A 20,253-nucleotide genomic window follows, 5' to 3' on the forward strand; every position below is an offset into this window, starting at 1 on the left:
AGACTGTCTTTTTTTTTTTCTTAAATATTCTTGTTTTGTCACCTTTTTCAATGCAAGATCTGATCACCCTAATGCGAATTGTGTAATTGCATCACTAAAAGTTCATCTGTATCGCACCACCTGAAATCATGTTTGGCTTCTTTTATTGGTCGGCATTATGTCTCCTCAAAATGAGTAAAAGCATGAAGAGGTAAAATATAAGACGTCACAGATTTATTTACAGAACAATTTGTACACTAATTCAAGCAATGATTTCAATAAATAAAGCAATACAATAGGATAGTACAGAGAAAAAACATGCAAGTTTGTTTTTCTCTCTCTCAATAGGAAAATTCTTTTGCTTAGATTTGTCCTCAGGATGGTATAGTAGCTTCTTCCTGTCTCTGTTTGGTGAGTGCCCTTGTATTGAGATGAAGTTTCTCCATCGATATTGCACAATCCCGTTTCTACTCGTTTAACAACCTTCCTTACATCATGACGTGATCAGAACATCAGAGTTGTCACCAGACTTGCTAAGTTTGTCACCGACTTGGTGCAACTTACAATAAAATTTGCTATTTTTCTTCTACTTGTTGATTTTACATTGTACAAATGCTATTTACATTGTTTACAAGGAAAATTTGCAATATTTACAAAGTTTTTGTGATATCATTGGATGCTTTACATAGCTTTCCCTGTCATAAATAACTGCCCAACGAAATTCCTTTTCACAGACAGTAGCTTCTTCTGGATACATTAGATGAGCTTATGCACATCAATATACTGCCCTCTTCTAACAAACACAGGCCTATTCTGTCACGTAATTAGTTAGACTTTTTATTCGCCTCAGTAAATTCACTGGAATAGGTTTTATTTGATCAACCCCCCCACATTTGTAGTTTTGTTTTAATATTTTTCTTGCAATAATAAAGCATGTAATTTTAACAGTTATAGGTAAGAAGAAAAAAAAGCTGGATTATAGACAAGTCTTACTAAACAGGAACTTATACTAGCGTACTTACTTTCAATTTATGCGTGACACGAACGAAAGGAAAACTGGCTAAATTATTTTTTCACTTAAATTTACCTGTTTTTCCATTCACAAAATTCATGCAGGCTGATTCAGAATTCATGGGACAAACTTAAAATGGTGGTAGAACACACGTAAACAAGCATTTATGGTCATGAAATGTGTAGTCGAATATGAAAGGTTAAAGTGTAACTCTGTTATAAAACACATTGATGACGTTAATTTTGGTGATGAGCTCCCCAAAGGTGCCGATAAGAATCATGCGTATGATTCCTAGGAGGTGTACTCACAACAAGAAGTAGAGAGAGAGGAGGGGGATATGGTAGGAGTCAGGTTGTGTCATGTAATGAGCTCAGTGTATCTAATCTGTTGAAACAGAAATGTAGTGTTTGAGTAATTTACAATTTTTCCTAGCAAAAGTGGGCCTACGTCAGGGCTGGACATATCCCAGCCACCAGGTTGCCATGGCAATGAATAAATTGGCACCTAAAATTTTCTTTGTGTAATTATTAAATTGTATGCTGAGAGCATCACAAAATGTTTGGAATTTATTATCAAACAACGCCACAACAGACAAAATGCCCAACGAGGTGGCTGATAAAAAAATGTCTATAACACATATGGATGTCATATATTTAAAAAATACAGCAACCCAATTAATAATGTGATTACAAAATATATATATACATGATAAAATATTAGTATATTTCAATGATTCGCAATGTATTAAATTATTTTCTCCAACTGTTATTCTTTGTGAAATAAACTGTTTGTTTTTCTTTTCATTTGACTAGGAATAATGCTGAAGGATCTTATCGCTAAATATTTTGTTTCCCCAACCCTTCTCCGAGTCGTTCGTGTCGTCAAAGTTGGTAGAGTACTTAGATTAGTAAAAGGAGCCAGAGGAATAAGAACTTTGCTTTTTGCTCTTGCGATGTCGCTTCCTGCTCTGTTCAACATTTGTCTTTTACTTTTCCTTGTGATGTTCATCTACGCTATTTTTGGGATGTCTTTCTTCATGAATGTGAGACGCCGTGCGGGAATCAATGAAAACTTTAACTTTGAAACTTTCGGCCAATCCATAATACTCCTTTTCCAGATGTCCACGTCAGCAGGATGGGATGGTGTGTTGGCTGCAATCATGGAAGAGAACGATTGCACACCTGCTTCTGAGGGCAGTGACGGTGATTGCGGCAACAGAAATATCGCTGTTGCTTACTTAGTGTCATACCTCATAATCAGTTTTCTTATTATTATTAACATGTACATTGCCGTGATCTTAGAAAACTACAGTCAAGCAACAGAGGATGTGCAAGAAGGACTCACCGACGATGACTATGACATGTACTATGAGATTTGGCAGAACTTTGATCCAGATGGAACTCAGTTCATCAAATATTCAGCTCTTACTGATTTCCTCGATGCGCTTGAAGAGCCTCTGCAAATTCCTAAACCGAATAAGTACAAAATTATATCCATGAAAATAACTATATGTGAAGGAGATATGATATTCTGCGTGGACATCCTGGATGCTCTTACAAAAGACTTCTTTGCGAGGAAGGGACATGCCATTGAAGAAACGGGTGAGCTTGAGGCAGTTTTGCCCGTTGCGAGAGAAGGTTACAGTCCCATCAGCAACACTCTGATGAGACAACAGGAGATCTACAGTGCTATTATTATCCAGCTTGCGTGGAGGCGATACAAAGGAAGACGAGGTGAGTTTGAACCGAGGCAGCAGCAAGAGACTGCCATCGTCGTGGAAAGCGATGGTCATATGACCAAGAATGGTCACAAGGTCATCCTCCACTCTAGGTCCCCTAGTGTGACCAGTCGGTCAACTGATGTGTGATAAATATATATATTAAGAATAAAAAAAACATGGCCTACGTTCGATGCGGACAAAACATCATTAATAAATAAAACAATGCTGCACGTTGCAGATGTGGGAATGTGCTGCGACTAAGTATATCTGCTTCAAGCCTATATTTTTATATCCTTTATGCAGGAGTCAAATGATTAATGCAGGTACGTGATGCCTGCGATTTGTTTACAAGACCAAGATTTTGATTTTAGGGTAGGTTATTTTGCATTAATATATGTTTTGACACCACAAAAGGTAATAAAAAAAAAAAACAAAATGCAAACTCGAGACCGAAGAGAGAAAAAACAAAGTATGAGTAGCATAAGAGGTGCCATAAAAGTTTCAAAAAATTTTTATTCTGAGTGAAGAAAATGTTTGAATACCTCGGTTTAACAATCAAATTTTTTAAATATTTGTTAATTTCGTTTCCATTTTAAAAAATTGTTTGTAAAGCGTGAAAAGACGATGGAGGGGAAAAAAGTATTAGCCGAAATTATTTTTAATTAGCAAAAGTAAAAAAAAAAACTTTAATATAAAAAAAAAAGAAAAAGAAATTATTTGTTATCTGTTAGAAATTGTAAAACTTGTTGTTGGTTGATGTTGTAGATGCTGCGGAATGTGTTTAATCTTAAAGCTCATAAACTTATGTGTCTAAATAAAAAAAAAAAAGCACTCGTTTTACGGAAGCGAATACAAATCTTCACTACAGAGACTTTTGAGGTACATATTTAAAAAAAAATTATAATTAATTACATCACATTACATTAGGATAGTTAACTAGAATCGTAATCGGAACTACACAACTTAATCCTTTTACGCAAAGATATTTTAAAAAAAAGGCGGAAAAATGTATCGAAAATTCCAAATGTGAATCTATCACAAAAAAAAAATGTCGCTTTAAGTACTACAAATGAAACATTCCATATAACCCACATTATATATCATGAATATCTACCAAAAAATGCTCGAGAAAAAAAATCTTAAAAAAAGAAAATTTTTAACGAATCGCAGACAGAAAAGAAAAATTTTTTTAATATTTTAATTTTTCTATTGATTTTTTTAAGCGATTATATATATTTTAAAAATTCATCTCTTAATCACAGAGAAAAAAAGAAGAAAAAACAATTTTTAATAGCAAAACGATCTTTGCTTTTTTATGTGGTTCTTACATGATTTTAAAAGAAATAAATAAAATATTATTCTAATGTAATTTAAATGGTAACCAGAGCTTCGAATATTTCAGAAAGAGAGGAAAAAAAAAGAAGAAATATGTGCTTATGTATATTTTTCCCGTATTTATTAATTAAACAGAGAACTTCCACTTTTAACCGCTATATATATATTTGAATATATTTGAAAGAAGTAGAGTTTCGAGGAGAAACAAAAAAAACCAGAGAGAACTAAAACCAAGCTTTTTTGAATTAGAAAATTTTAAAGATATCCAAACTTTTTGAAATTTCTAATTTGAAAAGAAAAAAAAAATGGGGGAAAAAAACACTTTCCGAAAACTATTTTTTGGTGGATATTTAAATCCATTTTTTATTTTCGACTCGAGGGTTTCAAACCTCTTTGACATTTTCATTGAAAACAAAATAAAAAAAACCCTTTTTAATTCATAATAATTACTAAATATATTAATTACACGGCTTATTTGCGACAGCGTATAACTGTAAATTTGCCTGATCCTGCAAAACGAAGCAGAAGAATGGAAAGTATATATATATATATATATAAAATATCTCTTTTCGACCAGCTTCAGCGAAGGAAGCTAAAGCAGCATTGCTTGTCCCCCTCCTCGATTCGATTGGGGGTTCTTAGGTGTACGCACTCCATACTGTGATTGAGGAGGGGGGTTTGAGTTGTAACGTGCCTTTATCAGTTGTTTAGTTTCCCTGATAGGACACTTGTTTGTGTGGTGTTGAATTTCCTATGTGATCGTATGTGATTTCCCTGCCATTTTTTACCATCTGATATGATTATGTCGAATCTCAAATACCTTTGTGTGTGTTCCTATATTTTTATTTGCTGTATTTCTATCTCAGTGTATTTTTTTGCTCAACTTTTATTCCAGTTTGCCAGTATCAAAGCAGATGCGTTTTCCATTTCCTGCTTTAGAAGTTTTCCTTAAATGTTGTTATGAGTTCAAGTAAAAAAATTATATTGCCATGGAGCTATTCCAGTATTGATTATTTTTCTCATAATGTTTTTGTCAGCTTTAAACCAAAGCATTCTTTAGGGGTAAGAAAATGTTCTCGTTTCTCTCTTCCCCCCCCCCCCACTTTTCATAATTGTTTGTGTATTAAACCAGAGAACTTCCACTTTTAAGTTGATGCTCGTTATATAACATCCCCCAATCATTTGTTCAAAAATGAATGCAGTATCTGGTGGCCGTTATATCAAAAGTAAAACATAGGACAGTCATTGTATGAAAACTTTATGATCAGACCTACTGGTGGTTGTAATGGAATGGCTGCTTTTTTGTAGGGTCGTTAGTATAAGCAAAAGTGTTTTGGAAGCGCACAAAAATTTGAGAAGGTCCAGTTGACACTCATTTTTACGAGCCCGTACAGTGAAAACTAGTTCATAAAATCGAAAATTCATAAATGGGGAAGCCATTTTAAGGAATAGTGTATTGTTTGGGATCAGAAGATTAGTTTGTAAAAACATGCCGTTCGTAAATTCGAGTGTTGACTTTATTAGGAATGTAGGCGTTAAGTGGAAATTGAAAAATAAAACCCATAATTTATTCAATTTTACCTATTGTAGTGAATCTACTCCAGTTTGATGACATATACTTTGATATAACTGATGTTACTGTTTTTTTAAACAAACTTTCTATTTTTCATAGCCTTCAATTCTTTTTCTTCATAGCCTTTTTGGGGATGATATATGGTGTCTTAGCAAAACTAAGGACATGCTAAGGTTTCAACCTGGGAATACGCCATTTTTTTTTTTTGTCAATTTTAACTCAAAAACTTGGTAAATTCAATAAAAATAACCAAAGAGGCCTGTAGGATCAGACACAATCCAGGCTCTGTACCATGGGGATGTAAACAAAAAAATTTTAGACATTATGACCTGGAATCTTGAACCAGTAACCTTTGTATTACCAGTTCGATGCTCTCTCAACTACCCTAGATAAATCTAGCCAAATGCAATAAGAAAACCAAAGAGGACTAGAACGTATTCATATCGCCATCTTAGCCCAGTTTGAGGGAGGTGTAGGTATGTTTAGAGGCTTAGGTGAGGAAAATCAATGCTCGTCAGAGGTGAAACAAAGGAAAAAACAAGTCTAAAATATTGGGATGGTGTACTTTGCAGGTCTAATCACTAAACGTTGGAGAATTTAGGATTGAAATCTATGGTTGAATACATCTGAAGTTTTGTTAAATGAATATTATTTAATTTCACAGTCCCTTGAGACTGTTGAAAACTGAATTATTTTCAACTGTAAATCGGCATTTGATAACTGGCAAGCTGGTTGAATGTCCCACGAATCATCTTTTTTTAAAATTTGTCTTAAGCTCTCTTTGTCTCTGCAAAAATTTCTTCGATATGCTATCCAGCCATTCGTACATGTCTGCTATTTTACATTTCTCTGTAAGGCATGATATGTCTGAAAACATATATCTATTATTCTCTATGCTATGCCATGTCGTGAATGCAATTCTAATTGTTATCATTGTTTTTTGTTGTATGATCTATTATTAATAATTACTGTTAAGTGCGTATGTGTAGCTTATTCAAAAATTTCACTTCTAATAGGAAAATGTATTTTTTCTCTCTCAAATACTCTGAATATTTACTTTGTGTCATGGACATTAATCTCGCTCAAACATTGGTTATTGGGTTTGTCCATTTATTCTACAGGTTCTGTATGTTTTATAAGCATTCCCTTCAAAAGCTAACCCATAAAATCAATTTTCAGGCGGGGTTGCCCAACACCAAGGCATCCAACTTTCTGTGTTCAGGTTTAAGCTATTCTTAACTCAATCAAGTTATCTTATTTCTCTCAACATTTCCCACAGTTCTTAAAATATATTTTTTAATATATAAAACAGATGGCAGCACCCAGCAAGAACAGGAAACAAGCACAATTCTGGCAACATAAATATGTGTTAGGGATCACACATAAACTCAGACTATGCATTCCGGAAGAAATTCTGCAGAGTTATGTGTACAAGGTGCATGTGCTGTTAAGTAATTGTAGTTCGTACATTATTAGGAAATTTTGGTTTCTGAAAGTTTCAAAATCTCATCTACCAATATTTTTGACCGTGGAGACATCAAAGATTCTCCTGTAAAATTCTTCATTGTAAATCGCATGAAGATTAGTCATTTTATGAAAGATCAAGGAACCAGAAAAGTATTTGCAGTGGACTCTTAACAATCTGGCACATATCAGACCAGGATGTGCCGAATTACCGAAATCACCAGATTAGTGGAAGTTAATTGAAAAAGTCCATTTAAATAATATATAAACTTCTGTGTACAGACATGCTGTGACATGTTTTCCTCTTCTGTTGGTTCAAAGAAAGTTGGTCGCGAAAATACATATTTCGCTTTGCTTAAACATTTATTTTACATAAAACGATTCAAAAGCTAAGGAAACGAACAGTGATGCGTCTGGAAAATGATTCCGAGATGAATATAAATCAATAAAACTCAAAAGACAGTTGTTCTAATAATGATTTTAAAAAAATTCATCAAAACTCGTCTTGCAAATGTGTGCACCCCAGGGCCACCCTTACCAGGCCCCCCGATTTTATATATTCTGTGAGAAAAGGAATCTGCGCTTCCAAAGATGGAAATTTCTTACAGGAAAAAAAAATTAAATTTATGAAAGAAATTTTTCAAAAGCAGTTAAATTGGGACTTGAAAGAAATTGTCTGTAAATTCAGAATCGATGAATCACGAATGATAAAAATAATTAGAGATAATCCCAGCACCCGTTGAAAATTCAGAACAAATGAAAGAGATACTTTCATGATTGATGAAATTTCAGAATTGAACAAAATTCAGAATTTACGAAAGAAATCATCATTACCATAAGTGGGGGGGTTCCAAACCCATCGCACACCCCCATCTAAAGGCGATTCTTGGTCATCTATGTCAACTAAAATGATCGTTAGCTGAGGTTGAAATACTGGGAAAAAAGAAATCTTGTTAACCAAAAAAATTCATAAGCGGAGATTGTTCATTGGTCAAGGTATCACTGCATAGTCTTTTTCGTGCTACTGGATTTAGTTTTAGGGATAGAACGAACGAATCGATTTATCAGCTGTGTGATCTAGTCCGAAACTTGATTCGGGAGAGGTACATGAATTAGAAACTGACTCTCATGGGGGGGGGGGGGGAGAGAAAAAAAATTCTGTCATAAACATAAGCAGTTGCGGAATTTATAAACATTTATTTTTTTAATTTAACAATTTTAAGTTTTTTTTGGTGAAATTTAAAAACAGAACATACGGAATTTGTGAGAGTTATCGCCAAAAACTCTATAATGTTGTACTTTAACATGGGCAAAATCACTTCATATGTTTGTTTGTTTCGACATGCATGCTATTTAGATGTCAGCTATGAGACTATAACATAATATTAGCAATTTTTATGGTAATAATGTGAAATACTTATGTGACGAATGGCTGAACAGATAAAAAAAATTTATTCTCTCCCTTTCATGTCTTATTTCCCGCTCATCCCTGTGTTTATATAGTCTGAACAAAGTAAATATATAATATATATAATATATATATTGATGCTTACTTACTTTTTATATGCTCAATATTATGCAAATAATTTTACTACTAAAAAAAATCGATATATTGTCACTATGCATGCGATTCACATAATTGCCAATTTGTATATTCATCGAGGAAAGAATCTTGGGGGGAAAAAAATCCTTATTCCATCGCTTATTTTATTTGCTTATCTTGTGAACTTATCTCTTGTCCATCGATCGCTTCTTCACATTTTTTTTTACACCTGATGTACAGTTTTATGAGGAAAAAAGAAAATGTTTTTTCCCACTATAGCTTTGAAAGAATCTATAGTATATCATTGTACAATTAGCCATTTTTTTAAAAATATATATATATATATAATGCGATGGTATCAAAGCCACACACACACACACACATAAATATGAATAACGACGATGGAGGGAGAGAAATTGAAATCATTGCTGCCGTCACCTGCCAATTCTCGATTGTCCACTTATTAATGTTGTTGCTGCTGCCACATTTCATTGTCCTAATCTAGCAACACAAACTGCTTCTTGCCAAAAAAAACAACAAATAATTCTTTTGCTATAGCTCGAATGTTATGCGCCACTTTTAAATATGAATTATAGTTAGAGTGATGAAAGAGAGCGGAATTCAATTATAGAGAGAAATGTATTTGCCACCATGTGATGACGAAGTGTTGCATCTTATTCTTCATTTTAATCAAAATTCAAAATTTATGCTTCACGTTTATTTTTTTTTTTAGTAAGCTCTATGTAAAGTTGTCTGTCAGCCGTTATAATAATTATTAATCATTAAAAAAAAGTGTAAATCATGATTATGCAGAAAATTCTATGACTTTGTGATGTTTATAATATTTAACAATGTTTCGAAACCTGTGATATTTGACTTAAAATAGATGCTATTCATGAATCTGTAAATACAACAACGGTAGAAACATAATTGCAAATTTCAAAAATGTTGATGTTTGAAGGGTCTAATGAAATTTATCATGACAGTTTTTTTTTTTTTTTTTTGCTGTGAATGAATAGAAACGCCACTAAAATATTCAGTGATGTATAGTAAGAGATAATACTGTAACTCGTGTTGTTTGTTTTTTCCATCTGGAGGCCAAAAAATATTTCTATGTAAAATTTTAATTGGGTGTAGTTGTGACTTGGAAAGAGGTGATCATATCTTTAGATCTTATATTATAAATCTTAGATCAGATTTATCGGACGATAACAAACTATTTGTAAGAATAGTTTTATTTGATAAATGATTGCTATTGAGACACATCTGTCTCTGTGGCATTACATGGTGAGTCCTTTTAATTCCTTAAGTTTTCTCTGGACCATTTATTCCTTCTCCATTAATACCCACAGAATGAGTGCACAGACTCTGGTTCATATAGACATGGCTCCCACATCCTATTGAAAGGCCCTCTTGGCCGAGATCTTTGGCGGGCTCCCAAGTCGGCCCTTCTGTAATGAATTTATGGCGAGAAGAAATAAATATGGTGGTAATTGTCCCGGCCCCGAGTCTGGGCCCTGTTAGCCCCACCCTTGTAGGGGTGGAGCATGATACTTCACCAAACACCAACTCCGACCATATGGCTATATTGCAATTTATTGCCATTAACAAGTTGGGTTGGAAATGAAGGAGCCATCTCTTTGGATGGCTGTCTCAAACTTGTTAGGGAAAATATCTTGTTATCTATATTCTCCCTGCTATATGAATTGCTGTGGTTTTCTGAGATAAGTAAACCTCTCCCCCCCCCCCTCCTCCACAAGGCTAAATATGACTCATGTGTCCCATCATCCAACCTACATCCCCAAGCGCAAGCTATACTGAAGATGAAACCCTTTTCTCAAAAGATCTAAATGCAGTCAAACTAAAGTTTTTATCCGAAGCTGAATGGGGGACCGCAAAAAAATTTGAATTATTCAAATCAGGGGTGGCCAACAGCTGGTCTGCGGGCAGTGAGGTGATTTTGTGCAGCCCACAACTAGGTAAAATTACTGCGTATTATACATTTTCTTACATTTAGGAAATCATTTTCCCCAGCAGGCATGATTAACAATTTACATTCATTATTTCTAGTGACGATAGTAATTACCTATTTTCTCATCACACTGCCTTTTTATCCACACATATATTGCTTTTGAAGTTTGCTATGGGCATTTTATCCTATTTCTTCTCACTGTCTCATTAAGTAAGTTGTCTTTCTATGGCCTCTGTATTTGTAGCTGAATGCATAGTTGGTGTTCTGTTCACAGTGACAAAACTTTTTTGAAGTGAATGCCAACTCACCTCAAAATTACAGCTGGCTATATAGGCTATACTTAAACCATAATAATTCCAAACAGCAAAAATGTGTCATATGGGATGATTGGGTTCATATTGCGCCATTGAACAAGAGAGTTCCACACCCAGACATGATGATTTTTGGTGTTAAAAACAGAGAAAACAGTCATCTTTGAATTTTGGCATAGTAGCAGGTTGTTCGCATTCCATTTTGAAGCAGGCTAACACTTTCTCAAACCAAAAATACCAATATTCTGTTCCAAGAATATAACTCAAGTTATAAGAATATGTGTATCACTAATTCAGTTCAGTGTGAACATACAGGAGATCCTATGAACATACAGGAGAATAATGGTGTGTGTGTGCACACATCTACAAATAGTCTACCTGGATCATGTGAAGCTTATCTTGGTACCATTACGGGTTTACCCATGATAGTCAATATTATCAACACAACTGGCTTTTGGCACGTTTTCCATCCCAATAATAAAACTTGTGAAGAAGTGGTATCTTTTTAAATGTTTCAATGTAGGCTACAAGTTATATTCAGGTAAAAATCAGTAAGTTAGGAAATAATAAGGAAGATGACTAAAAAGTTGGACAAGAATTCAGAGGAAAGAAATATTTTGCAAAAGTGACATATCGTTCCTCATATCAGAAGCACGAATATACAATGCCCTTGGAGGGGAAAAAAAGGTGGGGAATGTAACGCTTGAATGTTTACTCTACCCATGTTATGTTTATGGAATGCTACAGAAGTTATTTTCCGAAAATGTTTTCTAATATGTTTCAATAGAGGTACAAATTCACATTTCAGGCAGTAAAATAATGTATGCAACCAGCTGATTTAAAAAAAAAAGGAAAAATTTGCGCATATTCCTGCTTTTGGTATGCAAGGAACGATATTAGAAACTTTGAATTATTCAAATCATTAGGGAAGAAATTGACCTAAACAGATAATTTCAACATTGAACTGAATGGAAAGCTCAAGGGGAATTATTTATATTTAAGTTATCCAAAAATTGGAATTAACCAAGTTCACCTGTCGATTATTTTTACACACATCTACATCAAATACATCTACTAAACATATACACAAATATAAATTTTACATCGTAGAGCCTACAGCATGATTGTAATCAAAGTTTCCCATATGCTCTGAGTAGTTTTTCCTCAAAACTGCTTATCCGAATGCAGCCAAATTTTTAGAATATCTTAATGAGACCATGGGGAACAGATAAATACAAAAAAGTTCAATTTTTGACCACCAGGTGAAAAGGGGGTGCTTTTTCATTGCATTTTACATTTTCCCATGGTCCATATAGCCTATATAACAAGTTTCGATGGAATATGTATCAGAACGGATGTTACATTAGTCTGAGTAGTTTCAGTATACTGACACTGGGTCAGACCAATCGTCTGATACGTAGCATCGTCAGGATACTGACACTACTCTGACCTATTTAGCGCTTGTTCTGGAGTACATTCCCTTGAAACTTGGTATATACACACTAGGGTCCATGTGAAAAAAGGGAAATTCAATAAAAAAAGCGCCACTTTTTCACCTGGTGGCCAAAAAATCAAACTATTTTTTTCAGAAATCCCTCCCCCATTGTCTCATTAAGATAACCTAAAAATTTTGCTCTATTCAAGATAAGCAGTTTTTTGAGAACAACTATACTCAGAGCACACAAACGGGAACTGTAATTATAATCACCCTGTATATTGTTACAAAATGGATACAATATTGTTAACGGGATAAATCTTTACAGTATGTCGAGAAATAGTTTAAATCCTGTATAGCGTTTACCAAGTGTGAAATTGGTGGTTTCTCAACGTTCAATTGTGAAAGCGATTCAGCTGCAGCACCGATTTTCAGTTAAATTTATAGTTATTCTGTTACAAAGTCTAGTTATTTAGTATAAAAAAAATTTTTAACAAACAAAATCGATTTTTTAAAAATATCTCAAGTTTTGATTTGATTCATACTTGATACTCATGCATTTTCCTGCCGAATAACCAAGAGTTATACTTTGATGATGCCTACCTGTTTGAGTTTAACGCTTCGCTACGGCCGTATCCATAGATGCAACACTTTGTCTACGATATTTTTGTCATGATGGAATGAATGATATAGCATTATTATTGTCATTGTTACTTTTTTTCATTTATGACTTTTTAAAGGGGGAAAAAATATGAATGCTGTTAAATAATTTTTGTTTTCGATTTTGCATTTTTTCTTCTTAAATATTATATATATATATATATCTTGGAATATGCACAAAATGCCATCCTCACCGATTTGCAAGAAATGCTTTTTCCACGTTTTCTCTTTAAACAAAAATAAACGAAAAAAAAAAAATAAACCAAAAAAAAAAAATGTTTTCACAGTTTGTATCATAAATTATTGTAAATAAATCATTGAATAAATTTTGATAATTTATAACAATAAATGTTCAGCTGGACAATGAGCAAATTGTTTCGAAGCATGTGTGTGTGTTTGTATCAATTCATTGCTTCATTTCAGTTGGCGCATCGATTTCTACATTTGCGTTTTTCACAATTGTCTGGCACAGTATTTTCTGTAGTGTAGTCCCTCCAACCACAAGATGGCTTGATGCCGAGATGCCCAGGGCTTGTAAAAATTTTGAATGGGCATGTTTTCTTAAACCGTGTGCTTAAATCTGACATAAAATATTGATTTAGGCATGTGTCCAACCCTGTTGAACAAATAAAATGAACTGACAATAAAAGAAAGGCCATGGACGTCCCCCGTACCAATAAAATGAAAGCCTTGACCCTTGTACTAATTAAATCCACTGACCACTTGTATCAATAAAATAAATGCCACAGACTCCCCTTGTACCAATACAATGAAGGCAGCTGATCCCAATATATGGCAGGGCTGACTAATCTATTGACCACTATTGAACCACACATGCACTTCGTCCATATTCGTCTGCAGAACTTCTAATAAATTGGTACATTTTGGAATGTGCGTGTATGTGTAGCGAACCTGACATGAAACTGTGTAGTGCTTGTGTGTAGTGCTGGCATCAGTTTTTCTAACTAATGAGTGAAATGTAATAGTTGAATAATTGTTTGTTATAGGCCTGTTGCTCTATGTGGGGAGACTTTAACAGGAGATCACTAGCATTCTCACCTTGAAGTTGGGAACCACAAAAAACCAACTTCTGCCGACCACCACTATGGCGACTGTGGGGTTCAGGTTAGGAAAAAAAATCAGACTTTTTTATTTAAATCAGATTTTTTAAAATTAAAATCAACCGACTGCTTATTAATTAAAACAAATCTTGTTAATCATTAAGAATGCATATTTTCATATCACGTAACTGCTTTTTTTTTCTTATAATTGTTCAAATTTAATTCATTAATGAATAAATTACAAACAAACTACAAGCAAAAAATACGAACACCAAGAATATGTGTCTGTTTATGTAACATGAAAGGTGTAGTTGAGCCCCAATTAACTTCATGGATTAACATTTTTCTTGTAGAAAGTGCGTTTATTTATGAAGAGACTCCTCTCTCATTAAAAGTGAATGCGTTGTGGCAACTCAGTATATCACATATGATGCAGGTATCTCAATTCACTCGATGTTCAACCAGAGGGTCATTCAGCGTCGACTAAATAAAGCATTCTATTGGCAAAATTGTTTCTTGAACAACCTGTGGATGTGTTTCTGACTTGCATGATGGTGTGCTTTATTTTTTCACAGATTTCATAAGTCTTAGTAAAAAAACGAGCAAACTCAAAATTTTAATACGAACAGTAAAGTCGAAAGCCCAATGATATTTACATTGGTACAACAACTATTATTATTTTGAATCAGAAATTAGGGCATAAAATCCATTTGGCTTTATACAAAAAATTGCTCCTCTGTCTTTTAATCAGGGGAACCTTAGTGCTGCATTGTAATACACTGAATATAGTGCAGTTTAGCTCCCTCCCTATATTTTCTGAAATTTTTTCCATGCACAAAATCTAGAAATAGGGCATCTTCCTTTCTGCGCTGTATCTAGGGATTAAGTTCAAGTCTATATTTACCCCTATGATCTTCTATACTTTTAATCACAAACTTTATCACATATCAGTAGCATGCAAACTATACCAGGTTACATTTACTTTTCAATATCATTGAATTTATGTAAAGAAAAAAACACAAAATTTAAATTTTGTGATTTAAATCAATGATTTAAAAAAATAATCAAGTGATCGGATTTAAATCAGCGTACCCTGGTGTGGTTTAACAAATCTATTGGCCGACATGTCCATACATGTAAAACTTCTGCCCATTTATATGCTTTGTTTAAATACATTTCACTCTAACATATAAAATATTGATTCAGGCCTGTAAATTTTTTGGAGATTTGCTCAACCCTCTTGAAAGAATAAAATGAACTGACCAATATAAAAAAGTTCCACTGGCCCCTCATTGCTGGACAAATCTATTATCCACCTTGCCCAGGGTGTGTAAAAATTTTGACCAAGCACAAATTTTTCTTCAACCACATGCCTAATGCTAGCATATAAAATATGAATTTAAGAATATAAGTTTATTGCAGATTTGTGTACATCCCTCTTTCTACCGATAAAATGAAGGCAGATTTCTTGTATCGATAAAATGAAGGCCAATGGCCCCCTGTATCAATACAATGAAGGCCACTCACCCCTTATTTCAATAGAATGAAGGTCACTGACTCCTTGAACCTCACAGAGCAAGAGTCACAGATCCCTTGTACCATTAAAATGAGGGCCACATATTCATATCAATAGAATGAAGGCCACAGACCCCTCATACCAATAGAATGAAGGCCACAGACTCCTTGTACGACAGGGCTAGACAAATATATTGTCCAACTTTCCCAGGGTGTGTAAATATTTTGACCAGGCGCATATTTCATTCAACCAACATGCCCAATGCTAACTTATAAAACATGAATTCACACATAAGTTTTTGCAGATTATGTGTCTAGCCCTGTTGTACCAATAAAATGAAGGCCTCAAACCTCTTGCACTAATTAAATGAAGGCCTCAAACCTCTTGTGCTAATTAAATGAAGACAATGGACCCCTGTTCAGAATAATGTTCAGTGTGCACTTTGAAAGTAATGGGTAAATTTTTTTCTTATTCAAGCTCGGAGACTCCAAGGTGTCTGTGGAACCCCAGGTTAAGAAACTTTTGGCTCTTTAAGTTGCATAATTAAGGAAGAAAGGTATTTTATTTGAGACAAGACGAACGAAATTGATTGAGCGGAAGGAAACGGTCCCAATCAGGCCCGTCATTTTGGGGGGGGGGGCGTCCCCCCCCCCCCCACTGGCTTTTGAAAATACACTAAAAATGGTATATATATATATACATACATTGAGTACATGTGTTTTGCCCCCCCCCCCCGGAAAAAGTTGAAATGACGGCCCTGGGGGGTCCCAAGGTGTCGTCCCCGAAAAACTGTGAAAAAATCCAATTACATTCATTTCACCCAGAAACACACACAAAAAGAAAAAAATTAGCGGTGGAATTATTAAAGCCTCAAAAAATTATTAAAAATGATAACGGTTGGCACGCATCGCCTCATGCGCTTTATGGTGATATCTATAAAAAAAAACGTCTTTTCACTTTCTTTTCCTTTCTTTCCTCCAGCTTCCCTGTTCTAGAAAAACTAGTTACAGTCGGCCCCCCCCCCCCCATATTCGCGGTTTGTTTTCGTTTATTAAAAAAAAATTGGCAACACTCACCACAGCAATCGTAATTCACGTGTTTTGTTAACAAAATTTGTGTGAGCTGTGCGTGTTTAGGATGGCTCCTTTTTCTAGTGCTGACAATGCTTCGAAATGACAAAAAAAGGTAAAACTTTACAAGAAAAATTGGATAGGCCTATATATACTATATTGACTTATGCTTGGCGAAAGTAAGTCAATTGCTGGTGTCGCCCGCCATTACGGAATCAACGAATCTACGGTGAGATATATCAAGGAAAAGGGAATCTGAAATTTTCGATCAGCCGTGGCTGTAGCTGCACCTGTGGCAGCGGAAACTTTGCATCGCCTACGGGATCTGTGTTTCTCGTACAGAAGATGTTTTCTTTTTGTTTGTGGATACAAGACTGTTACAAAAAAGGTATTCCAATTGATTGTAATATTATAACGGAAAAGGAGAAAAAATTTTACCCTTCTAGAAGAAAGGAGCTCGTGAAACGCAAGGCCATCTTAAGAGTATCATGGGCCTCCGGACCAAGTGGTTTTTCGAAGGCCTTACCTGGTAAATCCTAGAAAATTTCAACCGGATCTCATTTTTGTGAGGAAAATCTTCTCTCGAGGCCCCCCCAGACCGTGTCCGGGTGGACCCATGCGTTAAGACGGCACTGGTGAAACGTCTGTTCCATCAGAATGTTATGCAAGTAAAGGTTTGTTTCATAGGTTTAAAAAACGATTCGGATTACGCAATGTGAAAATCACTGACGATCAAGCTTCCCAACCAGGAGGCAGCTAGGAAATTTCCAAAGCTTTGAAGAAAATTATTGAAGAGAAGGGTTAGGGTGCGATAGTGCACGCGTGTTTCAGATTCTGTGAACCCGCGTCATCTCCGATTGGTTAAAAACCAGAAGTTCAACTTTTTTTTAGCTTGAAATTCGGGTTTTTGAACAATCGGAGACGACGCGGGTTTCCAGAATCGGAAACACGCGTGCACTATAATCGCACCCTTATGCACCACCTCAGCAGGTGTTTAACGCTGACGAAACTGCACTATTTTGGAAGAAAATGTCGCAAAGAACATTTATTACCCTAGAAGACAAGCGAGCCTGTTGTTTTAAGGAAAGTAAAGACGGAATCACTATGTTGTTTTGTGCAAATGTGTATGGGTACATGATAAAGCCACTGTTATTTTGAAATCTGTGAGCATTGAAGGGAAAGGGTAAGTCAAAGCGCCTAGTATTTTGGATTAACAATGAAAAGGCTTGGACAACGAAAACATTTTTATTGGGTAAGTTTAAACGGTGTTTCGTCCCGGAAGGCAGGATATACCTTGAGAATGAAGACATGCCATTCAAAATTCTTTTGGTACTGGATAATACTCGTGGATAACCAGATGCCAACGAGTTCAAAGCTGATGGTGTGGAAGTCCTTTATATGCCTCTTAAAACAACACCTATCATTCAGTCCCTTGATCCGGGGGTAATGCGAGTATTCAAGGCTCACTATACACGTCACGCAATGGAGACGATTGTGCACGCAATTGAAGAAGATGAAAATGCAAAAATGTCTTGAAGGTATGGAAGAATTACACTATCGCTAATGCCATTACTGTCATCACTAGAGCCGTGGCAGCTCTCAAGAGAGAAACAGTCGGGTTGGATTAACCTTTGGCCACAATGTGCGCTCCAGGACAAAGCCGTTTATACAGAGCCAACTGAAGAGATTATGAAAGGCATTGGCACGTTAGCGAATCAGGTGGGTGGAGAAGGATTCAATGATATAGAAGAGAAGTCGAACAGCTGATTAATAGCAGTTCAGAGCCATTGACGGAGGAGGAATTAATGCAGTTGACTGTTCATGAAACTGAAGCGTCACCAGATGAAGATCGAGGCAAAGAAGTAGAAGACAAATTTCCACCAAGTTTTCACCACTTCACTATGTTACTAGTAGAACGGCTTCGCAAGTTCAAATCAGCAATAGATTATTTTCATGACACAGATCCCTCTATGGTACGTTCTTCACATGTAGAAAAATTAGTAGAGGAAGGAAGCCTTATCAGCATACTCCAATATACTAGATGATAGAATAAGAACCGGCAAACAGAAATCACAATGTTCCTTCAGAAAACATCGCCAACAATCGCTGCACCATCTTTTACACTCCCTTCTACCTCTGTGTCTCCCTGCTCTTCTCATGATGTTCAATAAACGAGGTATGCAAAAAAAAAAAGCCTATGGTTTCGGTTATTCGCGGTCAACCCAATCCAGGAACCCCAGGAACGTAACCCCCGTGAAAACGGGGGGGGGGGGGGGCTTGGCAACTGTATCTCTTTTCTCTCTTTGTCTGTGCAGCACTTGACCATGTGTTATTTGAATGACGTCACTTTAGGTTTCCGGAACTTTTAAATTCATTCTTGGCCCCTATTGCCGTCCAAAATATAAATATTTAAAATTTTTTCTTGACTGAGACACACACATGATAATTTCTCTATATTTTTTAAAAAAAACTTTTGTGCATATTTGAAAAAATCATAGGCAGAAAGTCGGGGGGGGGGGGAACACGATGATAATGATGTCAATTCATATATACACGTATACATTAGATCAGACGACTCCACCTTTGACGCATTATTCCCCCCCCCCCCATGATTTAAATGAGTAGAATCAATGGTAATTTTCTCTTCCAAACCTTTTTGAAAACGTCACTTTGGGACCCATTCCTTGTCAGAACGGCTAACTTATGCGATTTATGATTGAATTTTTTCTTTATGATTTCAAGTGGGACTTGCAGGGTAAGTCATTGAAATTTATGAAAGCTCTGAGTAAGCTCTGAGTACTTGCACTTGTAAAAGTTGATAGTGAATTTAACCATGAATTTCATTTCGCGGTGAACCTTAGGGGAGGATTTGAAGACAAACATACCGTATCCAAGGTAACCAATATGGCGACTTCCATACACAGAGAGGAAATGAATCTAGATTAATGAAATGGGTTATGCACATCATGATAGAAAAAAAACAAGTGATATTTTAATCATTTGTGATTAGAAATTAAACAGACTTAATGACCGCGGGATTAGTACAAAAAATCATAGGCTGATTTGTGCTAAATAATCTTGACTTGCCTTCCACTAATGAAGAGCTCAATGAAAGTGTTATTCTTGTTCACATAAAAAGATTTTATTATCAAATTTTAACATGATTCTCATAAAATATGTTGAACACGACATGATTTATGTACACATGAAAAGTAATCGCTTTAGGACTGCTCGGAATTACCCACCTGAGCTGTACAAGTATTGTATCGATCCATCATAAATGTTATCTCTCATTTCAATCACAGATAAATCACAACATGAACATGTCACACACTAATATAAAATTATGGTTATTATACAAGAATCATTATTATTTTTTCAATTATTATGAGTGCGATTTTTGTTTCGAAAATGGCATCAATGTGTTTCCCTGAGTTGATATGTGTGTACACGTTAATTTACATGTTGGAAGAATTTGAGACACATCATATGCAAGATTAGCTGCAATTGGCAGTTTGCCAACTAGCAATCTGTGGCTTTTCTTAAAAATTTTAAGGGCCAAGTTTTCCCTCAAAATTTAAAGTTCCGTGGATTTTCATAAC

The 20,253-nt window shown here is 35.2% G+C and overlaps 1 protein-coding gene across 1 annotated transcript in view; it reads left to right on the top strand.

Moving 5' to 3' along the window:
• LOC149071665 (sodium channel protein para-like) overlaps window positions 1–13,346 on the top strand; it is a 197,167-nt gene extending 183,821 nt beyond the window's left edge. Inside the window, exon 32 of the mRNA XM_089247738.1 lies at window positions 1,804–13,346. Coding sequence (XP_089103864.1) covers window positions 1,804–2,858 — 1,055 coding nt within the window. The 3' untranslated portion in view covers window positions 2,859–13,346. The remainder of the gene's footprint in view (window positions 1–1,803) is intronic.
• The last annotated feature ends 6,907 nt before the right edge of the window (window positions 13,347–20,253 follow it).

The sequence above is a fragment of the Pholcus phalangioides genome, unplaced genomic scaffold, assembly GCF_987345545.1.
Source record: "Pholcus phalangioides strain wild (caught in Gottingen) unplaced genomic scaffold, Ppha-v1.0 ptg000018l_1, whole genome shotgun sequence".
Taxonomy (NCBI): Eukaryota; Metazoa; Arthropoda; class Arachnida; order Araneae; family Pholcidae; genus Pholcus; species Pholcus phalangioides.